We start from the raw sequence: 17,747 nt of genomic DNA on the forward strand, positions 1-17,747 counted from the left end.
TTTCCTTTTCCTCCAAATTCATCAATATTTATTTTCTATGATTTTAGGAAGCTAGACTGAGCCCTTCATACTGTGTCACTGAATTAACGAATTTAGTCTCTATTAACTAAAATACTCAATTTGTGTTACTGTATTCAGAATAATTATTATAAACAATCATGATGAAAACTCCCAACTTTGATCCAAATTTGTTTTACTCTTTTATAAAGTGAATGATATGCCTATAAGTGAGAAATTTATCTGTGTTCTCACTTGTTTCCCCATTGTTAAGTAAATATATAAGAGTAAGTCAGTGAAAATATAAATAAGTATTTTGGTCAAAAAAATGAGCAAAACCTAAATTAAAACACACAAGGTCTTATTTCTAACATTGATCCTTCTATGATATAAATTTTAGCTAACCATTACAGCATTCACCCATCACATCTACTGAAAAGTAACAATGGAAATTCCCACTTATCTAAAATTAGCCATTCCAACACCTACCAATATCAAATTTGTGTTTCTTATAACCTGAAATTTGAAATCACTCTCTAATCCAAAACTTTATTTAACAAAATTCCTCTCCAAGAATGTTCCTGTGTCTTTTTTCTTCACTTTTTATTCTTCATTTATAATACGAACTGTACTTACACTTTTGCTTCTTCTCTTAGTAAAATTCAGAAGTTCAGTTTCTCTACCCTTCTCACCAAATGTTTGCTCTGTTTGAATTAATTCCAAGATAAATACAATCAGCATTGATAAAGTCATATGTTTGATTCTTTTTCTTATTTTAAAAAGACCTGTGAGCATCTTATGAACTATGAGAAGTGATTTTAAAGTTTATTTATTTACTTTTAGAGTGAGAGAGTGAGCAAGTGAGCATGAGTGGGAGAAGGAAAGAGAGAGAGAGGGACAACGAGAGAGTCCCAGGCAGTCTCCAAGCTGTCATCACAGAGTCCAATGCAGGACTTGAACCCACAAACCATGAAATCATGACCTGAGCCAAGACCAAGATTTGGACACTTAACAAACAGCCCCTCAGCTCCCCTGAGATATGATTCTATATAATGATTACATGAGGCTGACTTTACATTAATGATCAATTTAACAGTAATAGAGGTTGGTACCCATAACTAAAGGGTCATGAACCTATTATCGATCATGTCTAGTTGGGTTTTTTTAGCTTTTTTTTCTCACTGATAATAAAATATCTTTTCAAAGTTATTTTTGTATATGAATATTAATATAGAATTAGACTTGATAGCAAGTCTGTCTGCCAGCATTCTTTTACATCTGAATGGATTAAAGTCACTGTGATGTGCCTATCCCAAAGGGCACTACTCATATGTTCACATGGCTCATGAACAGCTAACTTCACTGTTAGAGTCCATACACTGAGCACAGACTCACAGGTCTTTCAAAAGAACAATTGTGTCAATCTTAATGTAGAAGTGCATTCCACAGTTCATCTCAGGACTTATTTTATTTTGTTTTTATTATCATCCTTCCACAAAGAAAAAGATAATTTCTATAGTAAGGGCACTTCCAAAGTTAAGTTGCAAAGACCAACCATGAACTTATATTTTGTTTATTATGTCAGGTGGAAGTGTCAACATTATGGATCACAGAAACAAGACCAGAGTCATGGAGTTTATTCTTCTGGGGTTTCAGAATGAAAAGGAAGTAGAAATTCTTCTTTTTTATGCATTCTTGCTCATGTACATGACGTCTCTGATTGGCAACACCATGATCGTCCTTTTGGTGTGTGGTGACTACCATCTGCATTCACTCATGTATTTCTTTGTAGCCAATCTTTCCTTCCTTGAAGTTGCCATGACCTCCACAGTGGTGCCTAAGATGCTGGCAAACATATTTTCCCTCACCAAGGCAATATCCTTCATAGGATGTCTCACACAGTCTTTCTTCTACTTCTTCTTGGGATCCACGGAATCCTTCATCCTGGTCGTCATGTCATTTGATCGATACATTGCCATCTGCAACCCATTGAGGTATGCCATCATCATGAACAAACAGACATGCATATTGTTGCTTCTGGGATCCTATTTAGGTGCATTTTTGTCAATTTTAGCACCATCAATCTTAACTGCTCCTCTGCCCTTTTGTGGACCAAATATTATCAATCACTTCTTTTGTGACAGTGGCCCTGTGCTAAAGCTGGTCTGTGCAGATATCGCTCTGGCTGAGCTGGCTGACTTTATCTCCTCTGCTGTGTTGCTCTTGGGCTCCTTGCTCTTCACAGGAGTGTCTTACATGTACATTATTATTGCTATCCTTAGAATTCCTTCTGTCCAGTGACAGCAGAAAGCTTTCTCCACTTGTGTTTCACACATCACTGTTGTGACACTTTATTATGGAAGCTCCATCTTTATTTACATCCGCCCAAAAAAGGGTGATGTGATGGATCTTAACAAATTTGCCACAGTGCTGAACACCGTTGTAACACCGATGTTGAACCCTTTCATCTATAGTCTTCGAAATGAGAAAGTCAAAGAATCCCTGAGAGATGCTTTCAATAAATATGCAGGCATGTTAACAAATTCAAGATCTTTTTTAAATTTTTTTTTCAACGTTTATTTATTTTTGGGACAGAGAGAGACAGAGCATGAACGGGGGAGGGGCAGAGAGAGAGGGAGACACAGAATCGGAAACAGGCTCCAGGCTCCGAGCCATCAGCCCAGAGCCTGACGCGGGGCTTGAACTCACGGACCGCGAGATCGTGACCTGGCTGAAGTCGGACGCTTAACCGACTGCGCCACCCAGGCTCCCCAAGATCTTTAAAACCACAAAAATAATATCTACAACAAAGATATCTTCATGTCTGGCAATAAAATGATTTTGTAATATAACTCAAAGTTAATATGCTTGCATAAGGAAAACATTTAGGAAAACATATATCACTTCCTGATTTTTGTCCAGGTTTACTTAACAGTAAGTCACATAGATCTAAAATTATGTACATGCATTCATAATACATACAAACATACTGATAGATAGATATAAATATGTCAGTAATTATTATTCCCATTTTTTCTGTGCCTCCAGTGTTTTAAAAATCAAAATTTTGTACAGTCTAGGGATTTTTAATTCAAACAAAGCCAGTATTAGGTGTTTCTTCTGTAAGTATTTTCTTAATTTACCACAGTTTTCAAATATTAACTTATATTTCACATTTGATTCATATGGATTGTTTTTAGAAGAAAATATTAAACATGATCTGACTTCAACTTTGAAATGTTGCGTATATTGTCCCTTTGTTACTTAAATTTGGATTTTAATTGTGGACTGATCTACTCATGACTCCATGTCCTTAGCATTTGTACTCAAATTCTATGCCATAGAATATAAGGATATATCTACCTGTGGCAAAGGAATTTATCAGAACTTACAGGCCTCTGCTAATTATGCAGACAACTGATAGGTAAGTAGCAGAAATTTATCACAATGGCCTATTTACAATATTTTTTTTCAGAATAGTAGGAAATTACTTCAGATACTGAACTTTGAACATAAAAATTTTTATAAGAAGAGGTTTTATTAAAAACTAATACTAATAATGACCTTGGAATTGCAACATAACTTAGATTGCATCACTTTTTCACTATTTGAAAGGACAGTAAAAATATCTTAATTAGGTATAAGTGAGAAAATAACTCTAAAGTAAGTACTTAGACTAACATGATCTGTGATCCATCATTGTTACTGTGAATTATATATTTCACGAAAACTGAGCTGTCTCCATAACGAGCACGTAATTTCAATCCACAGATCACAGAGGTACTCGTCTCATATACAACAAAATTTTCTGACCATTAAATACTCTGTAAATGTTTCAAGCATGGCTTTAGCCTTGCTTACAGTAAACTGATATAAAAAACTACAATTTGATTTGTCAATTATTCCCAGATTCCTTCCTATCTGTCTTTTCTGATTCCTAGCTGTTAACTTCTTATACTCTCCACCTCTCTGACTTTAAAATTCTTACTCTTTTAGAAAAGAAAAAAAAACTATTAATAATTGTGCTCATCTATTCTCAGTTAGTACCCCCATGTCCTAGCAAGACTTCTATGGCGTGCCTGGATGGAGACCATTCATGGTGTTGAAATCACTATGTGCGAACAGAAAGAAAATTAGAATTTTCACTCATAGAATGCCTTTGAAGTTATTATTATTTTACTTTACTGTATTGTCATCAATAAAACCTAGAAATATAATTAATGACTGTATGAAAGGGAGCATAACATTTCTGAAGAAAAAATATAAAATCAGCTGGGTAATCACAAGGGGTGACAATAAGATTCCTAGCAACAGATCACTTTTTCCATCATAAGCCTCAGATAAGGCAGACTTCTTCACATTCCCTGGATATTACAGCTCCTAGGACCTCCTACACTAAATTATATTTAACATGGATCACCCTCCCTCTTGCAATTGGATGGCGAATTTTATTTCCTAAAAGACTGAGTTTTCAGAATAGGACATTAATGGTGACTGTTTTATTCATTTGTGTTCCATCCCTGGCTAAATAAGTTTCAATTAAGTGTGTTTCAGTAAGTTACAACTGAAGCACTATACTTTTATAATAAGTCATGTTCATTTTGAATCTGTAAATATATCTTCTAATTATATACTTTTGCATTACTCATATTGTATGTGACAATGCTCTGGGAGGAATTTACAAATTTCCAGAAGTTAATAAAAGTTGATTCATATGTTTCTATTTCCCCCAATAAACTAAAACATGAGAAAGTAAAATCACTCATAGAACTCCTTCAAGTTTTAAGATGAGTTCAACCATTTGTCAACAAAATAACAATTTTTGTGTCTAATATCTTACAAGTATTAGAAATTTTGTATTCAAACCACTAATGTGAAGATGATGAAAATGAAGCAAAGGAAGTTATGTATTATTGACCGTCACAAAACAGTAAGAGCAAGAGTTTAATGGAATTCAGAATTTTAGTCATTGTTTCATTTAATATGTATTTCTAGTTCTGTTATATGCAAAGATAGTTCATAGATACCAATGAATCACAGTAAAGAAAGAAATCTAGGTAAATGTTCAAAATGGCAAAAGGGATAGTGATGAATAAACAATTAATGACAATAGAATTTCATAAATGATCTCTTTTTTTGACCAATATAATTACAACATACTGTTTACATGTATATTCATTTAGAAATGTTTCTATAAATATTTACACATATATTTTAATGTAAATATGGATTATACATGCTACTTTTATTCATGGTAAAATATACATAAAACTTTTTTTTTCTTCTTGAGTGCACAATTCAGTGACATTAAGCACATTCACACCACTGTGCAACCATAATCACTGTCCATCTCCAGAGCTTAGTCATCCTAAACTCTACTCATTAAAATAAGAGCACAAAAGTTGGTACATAGGTTTGGGCTTGCTACATGATATGTGATCAATAAATATTAAAAATTTTTTCTGATGTAACTCAAATGCTAAAGAAATACTATTATCCATTCTTATTCTACCTGTGTCCTGTACCAGTCATCAAGTGAAATTATTAGTACTTTTTCACACTTCAGAATGTCAAGTGTTGATGCCACTACCCTACCTACAGGGATAGGATATTGGTTGCCACCTGGGTGGTGAGTAATCCAATTTCAAAATGTTATTTTATGGGTATGATTTCCAATAACACTTTTTAGAAAGGGGAAATACATCCAGGAGAGGACTCTTGGAATCACTAGAAAACATGTATTCCAGGTTACCCCATCAGTGACAGAAGGTATTTGGTATACCAACTCCTATCAGTCATTGATGAAGAACTGGACACAAAATATATTAGATCTTTGGCACATCTAGTCTGCTACACAACAGGGTTTAATAAGCCAGTAACAGCACTCTGGATTGAAATACAAACATTTCAGTGAAAGTGAACTGATAAAGAATTCCTAGAAACTCACACATTATAAACACTGAAACATGAAGAAATATAAAACTTGACAGACCCAACACCAGACAAGAAATTGAATCAGTAATCAGAAATCTCCCAACAAATAGGACTCCTGGCCCAGATGGCTTCTCAGGAAATTCTACCAAACATTTAAAGAAGAGTTAATACCTAGTCTATTCAAACTGTTACAAAAAATAGAAATAGAAGTAAAACTTGAAAACTGGCTCTAAGAAGCCAGCATTACATTTATTTCAAAACCAGCCAAACACCCCCACTGAAGAGGGTAATTACAGTACAATATCCTGAATGATCATGGATGCAAAAATTCTTAACAAGACACTAGCAAATAGAATTCAAAAGTACATTAAAATAATTATTCACCATGATCAAGTGAGAATTATTTCTGTGCCACAGGGCTCACATCAACATCATACACCACATTAAATAAAGTAAGGATAACAACAATACAATCTTCTCAACAGGCAAAAAAAAAAAAAAAGGCATTTGACAAAATGCAGCATAGGGGAACATACTTCAACATCATACACACCATATGTGAAAGACCCAAATCTAATACCATCCTCAGAGGGGAAAAATTGAGAATCATTCACGTATGGTTAGTAACAAGACAAGTATGTCCACTATTTAACATAGTATTAGAAGTCTTAGCCTCAGAAATAATAAAACAAAAGAAATAAAAAGCATCTAAATCGGCAAAGAAGAAATCAAACTCCCTATTTGCAGATGACATGGTACTCTGTGTAGAAAATCCAAAAGATTCCACAAATATTTGTAGAAGTAATAAATGAATTCAGCAAGATCAACAGATATTAAATCAATGTGCAAAAACTCTCGCATTTCTATACACCAATAACAGAACAACAGACAAATCAAGGAATCACAGTGGTTAAAAAACTTTGAGTATTCATTTGTTCACAATTTCTCACTTTTGGAAAAGTATGAAATAGCAAAATGTTTCTAGCCTTAAAACTATGACATTTATAAAGTTTCTGAAAAAAATAAGCAAGAATGCACATAGTTTTGGGAATTGGAGCTAATGAATTAGTGTGTGCATCCTTCTCGAGTAGGATGGTATACATGTGACACAGATTTGTTTGTGAGATTTGTTTGCTTCCATTGACAGTCAGATAACTCTGTAATTTAAAGCATTTTGGACACAGCACAGAATTATTTTCATTGGTGTTTTCAGGGTACCATTTGTCTATTTAAATAATTATAATAGCTTTTAGAGTTCGGCTAAATTTTCAAGCAATGAGATGGGAATGTGTCAGTGGTGACAACTATCAAAGTGATTTCAATGTCATTAAAAAAGAAAAATAATAATTTATGACATTCAGTTTAAGAAATATAACTTTTTTCTTATTATCCATTAATTTTTTAAGCAATTTTTAACATAAAATATATGCCAGCTCGATGACTGGCAAGTAGTGAAAAGTAAAAGTAATTTATAAAAGTCAAACAGAAATCTTCAATTCTAATGGGAAAATAAACCTCAAAATAAAAGATAGTATTATTTGACATAGATTTAAAATAACTATGGATAAAATGTTTAAGAAGTTAGAGGACAAATTTGGGATACTGAAAAAAAATGAAAATTATACAATGGGAAAGAAAGTAAAATACAGAAGTCAATAATGAAATAATTGAATTAAAAACCCAATGGATAAGATTTACTTCAATCTCAACCAAATTCAAGCATGATTTTTGGGGAAATTAACAAGCTAATTATGAAATATGTATTTAAAAAAGTAAGAAAAATGGAAAGAATTGTGGAAAAAATTAAGTGAAATCTGTCAGATTTAGAAATCTTGAGTCAGATACGTAACTGACTCATCTACCCAGGAAACACTTGAAAATAATTTAAAAAGTTGATTTTAAATGTTATTGCTTAAAAAACAGCAATTATTTGAGGTAATGAAAGTGTCAGCTAACATTATTGCGGTAATCACTTCTCAATGTATAAGTTTATCATATCATCATGTTATGCACCTTAAAGTTACATACGTTATATAAATAATATTTCAGTAAAGCTGGGGAAACTTATGAAAGATACAGGAAAAAATATATCACCTGGGCAAAAATGTATAAACAAGTAAATGAAGAGCACTTCATTCCTTCCTCATTACATATAGAACAACTAAGTTCACATGGATCATATGACTAAATATAAAAAGTAAAATTATAAAGATTATAGAAGAAGGCATAAGCAAAGATATATTAGAGGTGAAACAACCATTACACAAAAACTGGACCTCCTCAAAAAATGGTATATTGGTAGCTTAAAATATACTTAGCATCATTAGTAATCAAATGCAAATTCAAACCATAGAGATATAAAGCTTTCATAGTCTCAAATGACTTTTAATGACTGTTTTAAAAATATGCACAAATCAAAGCATTGAAAAGTATGCGATATAACAGAATTTTTATCACTAGTGGAAGTTTAATGTTATAAAAGCTGAAAATACTCCTTGATGTTTCTTATAAGATGTAAGATGTGCCTATCCTTTGAAACAGGATTAGACTTTTAAACATTAGTAATTTTTATTAGAAAGTGGACCTATAAAAAGTTGGCACATGTTCATACTAGTTTTTTTTCTATAATAATCACACATCAGACCCAATCAAAATCACGAGGAAACAAGGGAGAAACAGAGTATGATAAACTCTATATAGCAAAATGTCACTCAGCAATAAAAAAACAAATATTGATATTCACAACCATGTGTGTGGTCCATGGCTACTGCAGTGTCCAGGTCTCTTCCTCTTTCTCCTCTGCTCCTGAGCTCCCCACTGCAGGCCAGGTTCTGACACCTGTGGTATGAAGGGTGGCCACTGAAACAGCAGCAACAGAACCTGGAAGATAGCAGCCTAAGAGACCAGGGGAGAGTCAATGCCCAGGAGAAGGTTCTGGCTGGAAAACCATCTGAGAAGCTGTGTGTGGGGGGCAGAGTTCCTATTGATGGCGCCTGGAGGGCATTTCTGATGGTCTACACCCTGTGCCAGGCCCAGCAAGCAGGGCAGTAGGCACTGAGGTCCTGACCCAGGAAGAAGGACTACAAATAGGGAGGCAACAGGTGGCTCAGGAAAGGCAGGAAAGTGTGTTAGAGGTGTGGCCAGCAACAACACCAAGCCCCGTTTTAGGAAGGTCAGACATGAAGCTCCCATGCCATCAGGGCCACGTGGTATACAGTGGGGCCAACAGGGAGTGCCCACCACACTCCGTGCCTGTACCACCTGAATGGGGAGCCTACTGGCCTCCACAGGGTCACCCCCAGCCCATCCAGGTTCCACAGCACCACAGGCACACAGAGGGAGAAGGGGAGGTTCCAACCTGTGGGGAAGGGAGGAGGCCATGACATGGGAAGAATGCTAAGGGACAGAGCACAGCGACAGTCCACCTTCTGAGGTACACCCTGCACAGTCCCACTTACACCCAAGAAGGTCTTCTACCATCACAGGCAACTTTGAACAGGTCCCAGTGAGGGCAGCCCATAAGCCTGTGCTGAGGATAACTACTGACAAGTACAACACCACCAGACAGCCCAGAACAAGTACTGCCACTCAGCCCAGGGTGAGCCCTCAGGCACAGGGCAGAGGTCACAGCCCACTCCTCTTCCCACCTGCATCCACAGAAGATGCTCTGGCACCTCTAAGAACTTCAGGTTTCTGACTGGGAGTCCAGAGCTTGAGTGAGAAGCAGAACTGCCTGAGCCCAGTCTGTAAGTGAGAGAGGGGCGGCCCTAGTGCGCTCAGCCTGGAGGGGCATCCCTGGCACTGCACCTTCACTGAGACAAGGGGCTCCTGGCTTCCAGACCCAGAGGCCAGCCTCCCTCCAGGTTCCCAGGGCCCCATCACCTGGCTCAGCCCTGGCAAGGAACAGGTGCACAGGGTAACAAGGCTGTGCTGTGGAGTAGGGGGTGGAGTGTCTCCTACTCACAAGATTAGACTCAGGGAAGCCACAGTCCTGTGGGCTTCCATCAAGGAGCACCACAACCTTGTATTTGTTTTAACTTTGGACTTTATTATTTAGTCAAATTGTAGACAATAGAGGGGAAACATAGATTATGCACAAAAAACGGTCCCTACATCTATTCTCAAAGGTACAAATTTGTGGACAGAAAAAGACTTAGGTCCGTGCTAGCATCTGGGAGCAGTTCTCAAAGGGCTTACTTAGTTTTATTTTCTTGGATTTTAGGAATTCCTAACATCCTTTTTCACCCTGGATCTTGGGAGACAAATAGTGCTTTAAATGTCCCATATCAGCAATTTTATTCTCCGAGATAAGTGGTATCTGATAACATAGTTCTTGTGACTGTAGGAGAGAAGGGAGTGGTTTTATAAAAGTACTTCAGGAACTTTTGTGCAAAAGTTAGGTGAATTGGCTGAATCATCTCTATGGTAACAGCTTTCTCTTCTTTATTGTCATTACTTCTTGCTGACAATGTTTCCATTTCCAATTTCTCCACTTGCATAAAATCTTAGTCAATCTTTTGCAAAGAACACCATAACAGCACCTGCAATGTGAGTGTGGTCTTGGCATTCATGTGCAAATTCTCCAGAAGGCATCTGACCCCACAAACTGTACAAGAATGTTCAGTTACCTCAAGTTCAGTCCATGAAAATGTGTCATGTACAAGTCTTCTCAGCCCTGATACTAACCTTGCCAGTCATATAACCCAGCCTCAGCCATGACCTGACTGTAGGAGTGCCCCCAGGGGAAAGTGACTCTGGACCCAGTGGACTCCTACAGTGGACTCCTTATCCTACAGGCTGGATAAGGTGCCACTGTTTTAGTGTACTGAAATTCCATTTGTAATTGGGCTAAAGTTATTCAATAAGTTTCCCTTATAATCCATAGAATATACAGTGATAGTTTAATTTTCATTCTTTTTTTAAAGTTTGTTTATTTTGAGAGAGTCAGAGACAGCATGAGTAGGGAAAAGGCAGAGAGGGAGAGAGAGAGAGAACCCCAAGCAGTCTCTGCGCTGTCAACATGGAGCCCTATTCAGGGTTCAAAACCGCAAAACCATGAGATCATGATCTGAGCCAAAATCAAGATTCATACATTTAAACTACTGAGCCACCCAGGCACCCCTAATTTCTTTCTTAATATTGATATTTTGTGAGTTCTCTCTTTTTTTACTCAGTAGGGTCTTACATATTTTATTATTTTTTTTTCTAAGAGCCAATATTTATTTGGCTTGAATTCCTGCATTCTGTATATATTTTCTACTTCATTTTGACTTGAGTTTATTCGTATTATTATTTTCTGTTACCTACTTTCAGTAAAGTATGCTTTTTCTGGTTGTGTTATGTGGAAATTTGCATAACATATTTTCAACCTGTTATTCTGATTAAGGTGTTTAAAGTTGTAATTTCACCATGAAGCCCTGCGTTAGGAAGAAACCACAAATTTTGTGTTGTGCTTTTATTGTCAATATTAAAATACTTTCAAGGTATTTTCTATTTTGTTTTTTTTTATTTTTTCTTATTCCCAAGGTTTACATAGAAATGGTTACTTAATTCTCAATTCTTTGAGAATTTTTATAAACATTATATTTTATTGAATTCTAATTTAACTCCATTATTAGGATATATGCTTCGTATGAGTTCCTTCCTTTGAACTATGTTGAGAATGATTTATGCACCAGCCTATGGTCTGTCTTGATGAACTTTCCATATTCACTTCCTGAGAGTTTGAAGGCATTCAGAGACTGTCACTCCAAAATATGCCACTTTGGCATGTGGATTGTTTTTAGTTATAGGCTCTAGCAATAGCAGGTGCATAAGGACACTCGGACCCTCCTTTTTATTCTGAAAGCAGGAGATAAAACTCCCTGTGAAATGTGCCCTCCTATACAAGGAGGGAGACATCCTTATCACCAGAGACAGGGAATTTAGGATTGACAAGGCTGTGAAATCAAACCCTGTTAATTCTTCACTATTTCTACGTGTAGCCCAAACCCCTCTGTTTTGCAAATTCTTCAGAAATTCATTGTTTCCTCTTTTGAAAGATATAACATTTTCCTGCTCTGGTCACAACTTCAGGTCTTCATTGCTTTGTAAAGGCTCTCATGTATGTGTAAAATCTCAATGAAATTTGGACACTTTTCTCCTGTTAATCTGGTTTATGTCAATTTAATCCTTAGGCCCAGCCAGAGACTCTAAGAAGGCAGAAGAGAATTTTTCCTTCTCTACACATAGAATGTGTGTTCTGAAGATAGTGTGTTGTTTTAATGTTTAACTGGATCAAATTGTTTGACAGTATTTGGAAATTCTATATACTTACTGATATTTTTACTGATAATTACATAGTATTTATCAATTATGGGGAGAGAAGATATTAAAATCTCTGACTATGATACAGACTCAGCAAGTTTTCCTTGCACTTCCATAAATATTTGGCTTTATGGGGTTGGATGTTCTGTTGCATTGTTACATAATTTGATAATTTGAAATATTATCCCTTTCTTTAAACTGTATCATTTTTCCAGTATGTAATACTCTTGATTATATCTCTCAATAGTCTTCACCTTGAAATTTATTTGGTAAATGTCAATGGTCACCATTTTCCCTCTGCTTAATATGCCCATAGGATATCTTCTGTATTCTATCCTTTTCTTTTTATGCATATCTCTCTTTAGAATGCATCTTTTATAGACAGTGTAAATCAAGTTCTTCTTTACCCAGTCTGAGACTTTCTGTCATTACTTGGTGTTTTGTGTTTTAAGTCTATTCCTATTTAATTAAATTTCTCATTCCAATTTTAATTCTACCTGATTACTTATTGTCCCTTCATCCTGATTGCTACTGCTGTTGTTCCTCAGTTTGTCCTTTCCTATCTTCTTCCTTCCTTCCTTCCTTCCTTCCTTCCTTCCTTCCTTTCCTTCTTTCTTCTCTTTCATTCCTCTTTCTTTCTTTCTTTCTTTCTCTTTTCTTTCTTTCTCTTTCTTTTTGTTAATGACAAATTATTTTACTGTTCCCTTTCCTTTCTTCCACTATACTGTCACTATACATCCATACTTCCTACTTGCCTCTTCTTCCCCTTGAATCCACCGTGAGATTTTTTTGAAGGATAGAATACACTTTATTAGTATAAATGACATATAACCCTTATAAAGTGGCAACACAAGTAGAAATTTGATAAATTTTTCTATAATTTATAGAAATTATAATTTTTTTCTATGCATTTTTCCTCCTGTATGACCAGAATCAACAATAATTCTTTTATTTTATTTTTACTATTTTACTTTTTGTCCTCATTGTTTTAAATTTAATTCCCAGTTAGTTAACATATAGTGTAATAATGATTTCAGGAGTAGTATTTTGTGACTCATCACTTACATATAACTCCCAGTGATCATCCCAACAAGTGTCCTCCTTAATGCCCATCACCCATTTAGCCCATCCCCTGTTACCACCCTCTAGCAACCCTCAGGTTATTCTCTGTGTTTAAGACACTCTTATGGTTTGTCTCCCTCTCTGTTTTTAATCTTATTTTTTCTTCCCTTCCCCTATGTTCATCCGTTTTGTCTTATTCCAAATATGAGTGAAATCATGTGATATTTGTCTTTTTCTGACAAATTTTTCTGACTCATTTCAGTTAGGATTGTACACTCTAGTTCAATCCACACTGTTACAAATGACAAGATATCATTATTTTTATCACTGAGTAATATTCCATAGTTTATATGTATACCACATCTGCTTTATCCATTTATCAGTCAGTGGACGTTGGACTCTTTCCATACTTTGGCTATTGTTGATAGTGCTACTATAGACACTGGGATGCATGTGAACCTTCAAATCACAATTTTTGTATACTTTGGATAAATACCCAGCAGTGCAATTGCCAGATCATAGGGTAGTTCTATTTTGAATTTTTTGAGGAGCCTCCATATTGTTCTCCAGAGAGGCTGCACCATTTTTCATTCTCACCAGTAGTGTAAAAGGGTTCCTCTTTCTCTGCATCCTCTGAAACCACCTTGAGATTTCTAGTGTCCACTTCCTACACCTGCATACACTTCCTCTTCCTATGCCCTATTTCTCAAATATAATAATCATTAGTCAACTTTTATTACATATATATGTATACGTATGTGTATATACACACACACACACACATATATATATATATATATATATATAAACTCTGTTATTGCACATTAGATACTTTTATGGTGTTTATATATATATACTTACTATCTTGTTAATTGTGTGTGTGTGTGTGTGTGTGTGTGTGTGTGTGCATGTGTGTGTGTGTTTAGTAAGAGAGAGAGAGAGAGAGAGAGCCAGTTGGGGAGAGGCATAGAGAGGGAGACATACAATTCAAAGCAGGCTCCAGGCTCTGAGTTGTCAGCACAGAGCCCGACACCAGGCTTGAACTCACAAACTGTGAGACCATGACCTGAGCTAAAGTCGGACGCTTAACCGACAGCTATCCAGATACCCCACTCTCTTGTCTTTTAGATGACATGATAAAAATAAAGTAAAATTGCTCATATTTGCTAACTTGTTAACCATTTGGTGACTTTTGCTCAAATAAATTAATACAAGTTTCCATTTGGAGTAATTTTCCATCAGCCTGAAGATATCTTTTAACATTTTCTGTCATCTACACGGGCTGGTGACACATTATTTCTGCTTTGTTTTATTTTAATAAGGAAGGTCCTTACTTTATTATCATTTTTAAGGATATGGATGTTTGAATTCCAGAGGTTTTTTAATTATTATTTGTTTTTATTTTTTTAGCCCCTCAACATGTCTTTCTGTTGTCAATTGCTTACCAATTTTTCATGAAAACTCAGAGATGACTTTTAGCCATTTCTCTACATATTAAATGTGACTTTATTTCCTGTGGTTACTTGCAAATTTTATCTTTAGTGCAGGTTTACAGCAGTTTGACTAGTGTGTGCCTAGATGTTGTTAACTTGATAATGATTTTGGTGAGATTTGGTACCCTTATTTTTCTTTTTGTGGAAATATGTCAGCTTAAATATCTGAATTGGGAATTAAATCAATCACTATTTTTTTTTATATTTTTTCCTCACAAATCACCTGTTTCCACTGTGGGGATATAAATATACATAGATTAAAGAATGTCATATTGTGACGAGGCTCCCTTTGGTGCTACTCATCTTTTTCTCATTGTTTTCCCTCTATTCCTCAGTTTAGATAATTCATATGAATTGCCTTCATGTTCAATTTCCCATTTTTCTGCTATCTCTAGCCAGCAGTTTAGAAGTATGGAAAACTTCCTGTATCTTGTATAACCACCATTTTTCCTAAAGAAGAATTTCTAATATTACCGTTCACCAAATTATTACTTCCTAGCTTGTGCAAAAATGGTATCTTAATTGTCCTTAACAAATCCATATTGCTAAATTTCTCCTTCTATATTTTTGCTCTTTAATTATCCTATATTGTTATAGTGCCTCTGTCACTTTAAATGTATTAGATTTTCATGTGTATCAGTATACTAAATTGCAAAACACATGTACTTGAAGAAACTGTGGGAAAAATATATATATCTTTGGAAGGTTTTCATATAAATAGTAATGTCATAAATAAAATTGAACTGACATGAAATATAAAGCAAATTAATAATGCATATGTTATTCCAAAGTATGATAGAGTTTATGCCCCTACTAAAACATTTCAAATTCTATTTCAAGGTGTAATTCTTGTGTGTGTGTGTGTGTGAGTTCAACTTGTTGGATTGTAGACAAAGTTTTTAGAGCAGTCTTATACCTAATGCAAACACACACACACACACATATTAATTACACTTTAATTTATTATGATGATTTAAAATAATATATACATTTCCAACCAACTGATATCTGAAACTGAGTTTTTAGTAAATACTATACTATTACTTCTATTACTAAACACATCATCATCTATTAGCACTTATAAATGAAAATATTAATTATTGTAACAAAATCTTCAAAATCTAACATACACATGAAACCTGTATATTTGGTTATCAAGTTAAAATACTTTCATAGCACACATTATTTGTTAATTTACGTACATCATGGGGCTTTGCTGGAATCATGGATGAAGCTGAGGATCCCAGAATTAAAATGACTCTCACAGATCGTGTCACTTGGACCTCATCCCCTTGAGGAAGTTCCAGCCCTTGGCCAAGCTGTCCTTCAGAACATCTTTCATGGTTTCATTCCGTAGACCGAAGATGAAGGGATTCAGGAGGGGTGTGAGAACACTAGAGAGGATAAAGAGGATCTTGTTGAGATGTAAGCTGCTCTTCTGGGAGAGGTGGACATACACAAAAATGGAGATCCCATAGCCCATGGAGACCACAATGAAGTGAGAGGCACACGTAGCAAAGGCTTTGCGTTGACCTTGACCTGAGGGTATCTTCAGAATGGTGGAGATGACATAAACATAGGAGACCACAGTGAGTGAGAGGGAGCTGATGAGCAGGACAAGGGAGCTGAGGAAGTCTAACAGCTCAATGATGTGGATGTCAGCACAGGCCAAGTGGAGGAGGGGGGCACTGTCACAGAAAAAGTGATCAATCACATTGGGGCCACAGTATGGCAGCCCCACCTTAAGGACAGTGGACGGGAGAATGAGGAGAAAACCACCCACCCAAGAGAGGATAACAAGACGCACACACAGTGAGCTGGTCATAATTGCTGGGTACTGAAGAGGGCTGCAAATGGCCACATAACGATCATAGGACATAACTGCAAAAAGGATAAACTCAGTACATCCAGAGAGGAAGTAGAAATAAGACTGGGTGAAGCATCCACCAAAGGATATGCTCTTTCTGTCTGACAGGAAGCCTGCCAGCATCTTGGGAACAGCACAGGTTGTGGTTAATACTTCACTGAAGGAGAGATTGCTGAGGAAGAAATACATGGGTGAGTGAAGCCTATAATCCATGAGAATCAGCATAATGATTAGGCTGTTTCCAAGGACTGTCACCAAGTAAGCCAATGAAAAAATAAAGAACAGGAGACCCCCAAGAGCTCTGGTGGTTGGTATCCCCACAAGAATAATCTCAGTCACCAATGTCCAATTCCTTCTTTCCATATTTATGTCTCTTTTTTACTGTAAAGAGAGTTATAGCATAGGAAAAAGAATGGTGAATCATTCATCAAATTAAGAAATCAAGGAGAAATTTAAAATAAAATTTTAGCTACTTTTTCTAGCAAAATTGAGAAAGACAATTGATATTATGATTGGGTACACCATATCCTACAAAAATACAGCTGAAGAGCTATGAAAATCAATTTTGATAACTCCATCTTTCCTTTCTATATTCTGTAACACTTGGGTGGGGTGTGCTAAATATATAATTACAACTATATATTTTATCAATAAGAACTTTGTCCAGTAAGTGTTCTGATAAAATACACAAATGAAAGATTAGTTGGTACCTGTAAATATAGAAGCAATTTACTTCCAGTGTTTGTCTCATGAAGACTGGGCTGTCCCAATGTTACAAGGGCACATAGAGAGTACAGACTCCAGCTTCAAGCCAATGGTGCATCTAGGGTTCAAGAGCCACGTGGATAGTGGGCACATCTTGCAGGCACATTTTCTCACCTGAGATTCTAGTGCTCCAATGGCCAGTAAAGGCAGAAAAATAAAAATTAATTAGCTTATCCTCCTTTGTATATTTAAAATTACTTTTTAAAGGTTTTATTTAAATCCCAGTTATCTCTATAGATTTCAACTTGTCCTTCTTTTCTAACATTTATTTTTCATTGCATTGTATTGTATTCCATTGAAGTTAACCTCTTCTTGAAATTTTT

The 17,747-nt window shown here is 35.7% G+C and overlaps 2 protein-coding genes across 2 annotated transcripts; one reads left to right on the plus strand and one right to left on the minus strand.

Annotated features, from left to right (window-relative positions):
* The first annotated feature begins 1,599 nt into the window (after positions 1 to 1,599).
* Positions 1,600 to 2,298, plus strand: LOC123386464 (olfactory receptor 49-like). The gene has a single exon (XM_045061005.1). The coding sequence runs from the start codon at positions 1,600 to 1,602 to the stop codon at positions 2,296 to 2,298; it is 699 nt and encodes a 232-aa protein (XP_044916940.1).
* A 13,489-nt stretch (positions 2,299 to 15,787) lies between these two features.
* LOC111556985 (olfactory receptor 6M1-like) lies at positions 15,788 to 17,022 on the minus strand. Its single transcript, XM_023240355.2, has one exon. The coding sequence runs from the start codon at positions 17,020 to 17,022 to the stop codon at positions 16,066 to 16,068; it is 957 nt and encodes a 318-aa protein (XP_023096123.2). The 3' UTR covers positions 15,788 to 16,065.
* Between the last annotated feature and the right edge of the window lie 725 nt (positions 17,023 to 17,747).

Source organism: Felis catus, chromosome A1 (assembly GCF_018350175.1).
Source record: "Felis catus isolate Fca126 chromosome A1, F.catus_Fca126_mat1.0, whole genome shotgun sequence".
NCBI classification, from domain to species: Eukaryota; Metazoa; Chordata; class Mammalia; order Carnivora; family Felidae; genus Felis; species Felis catus.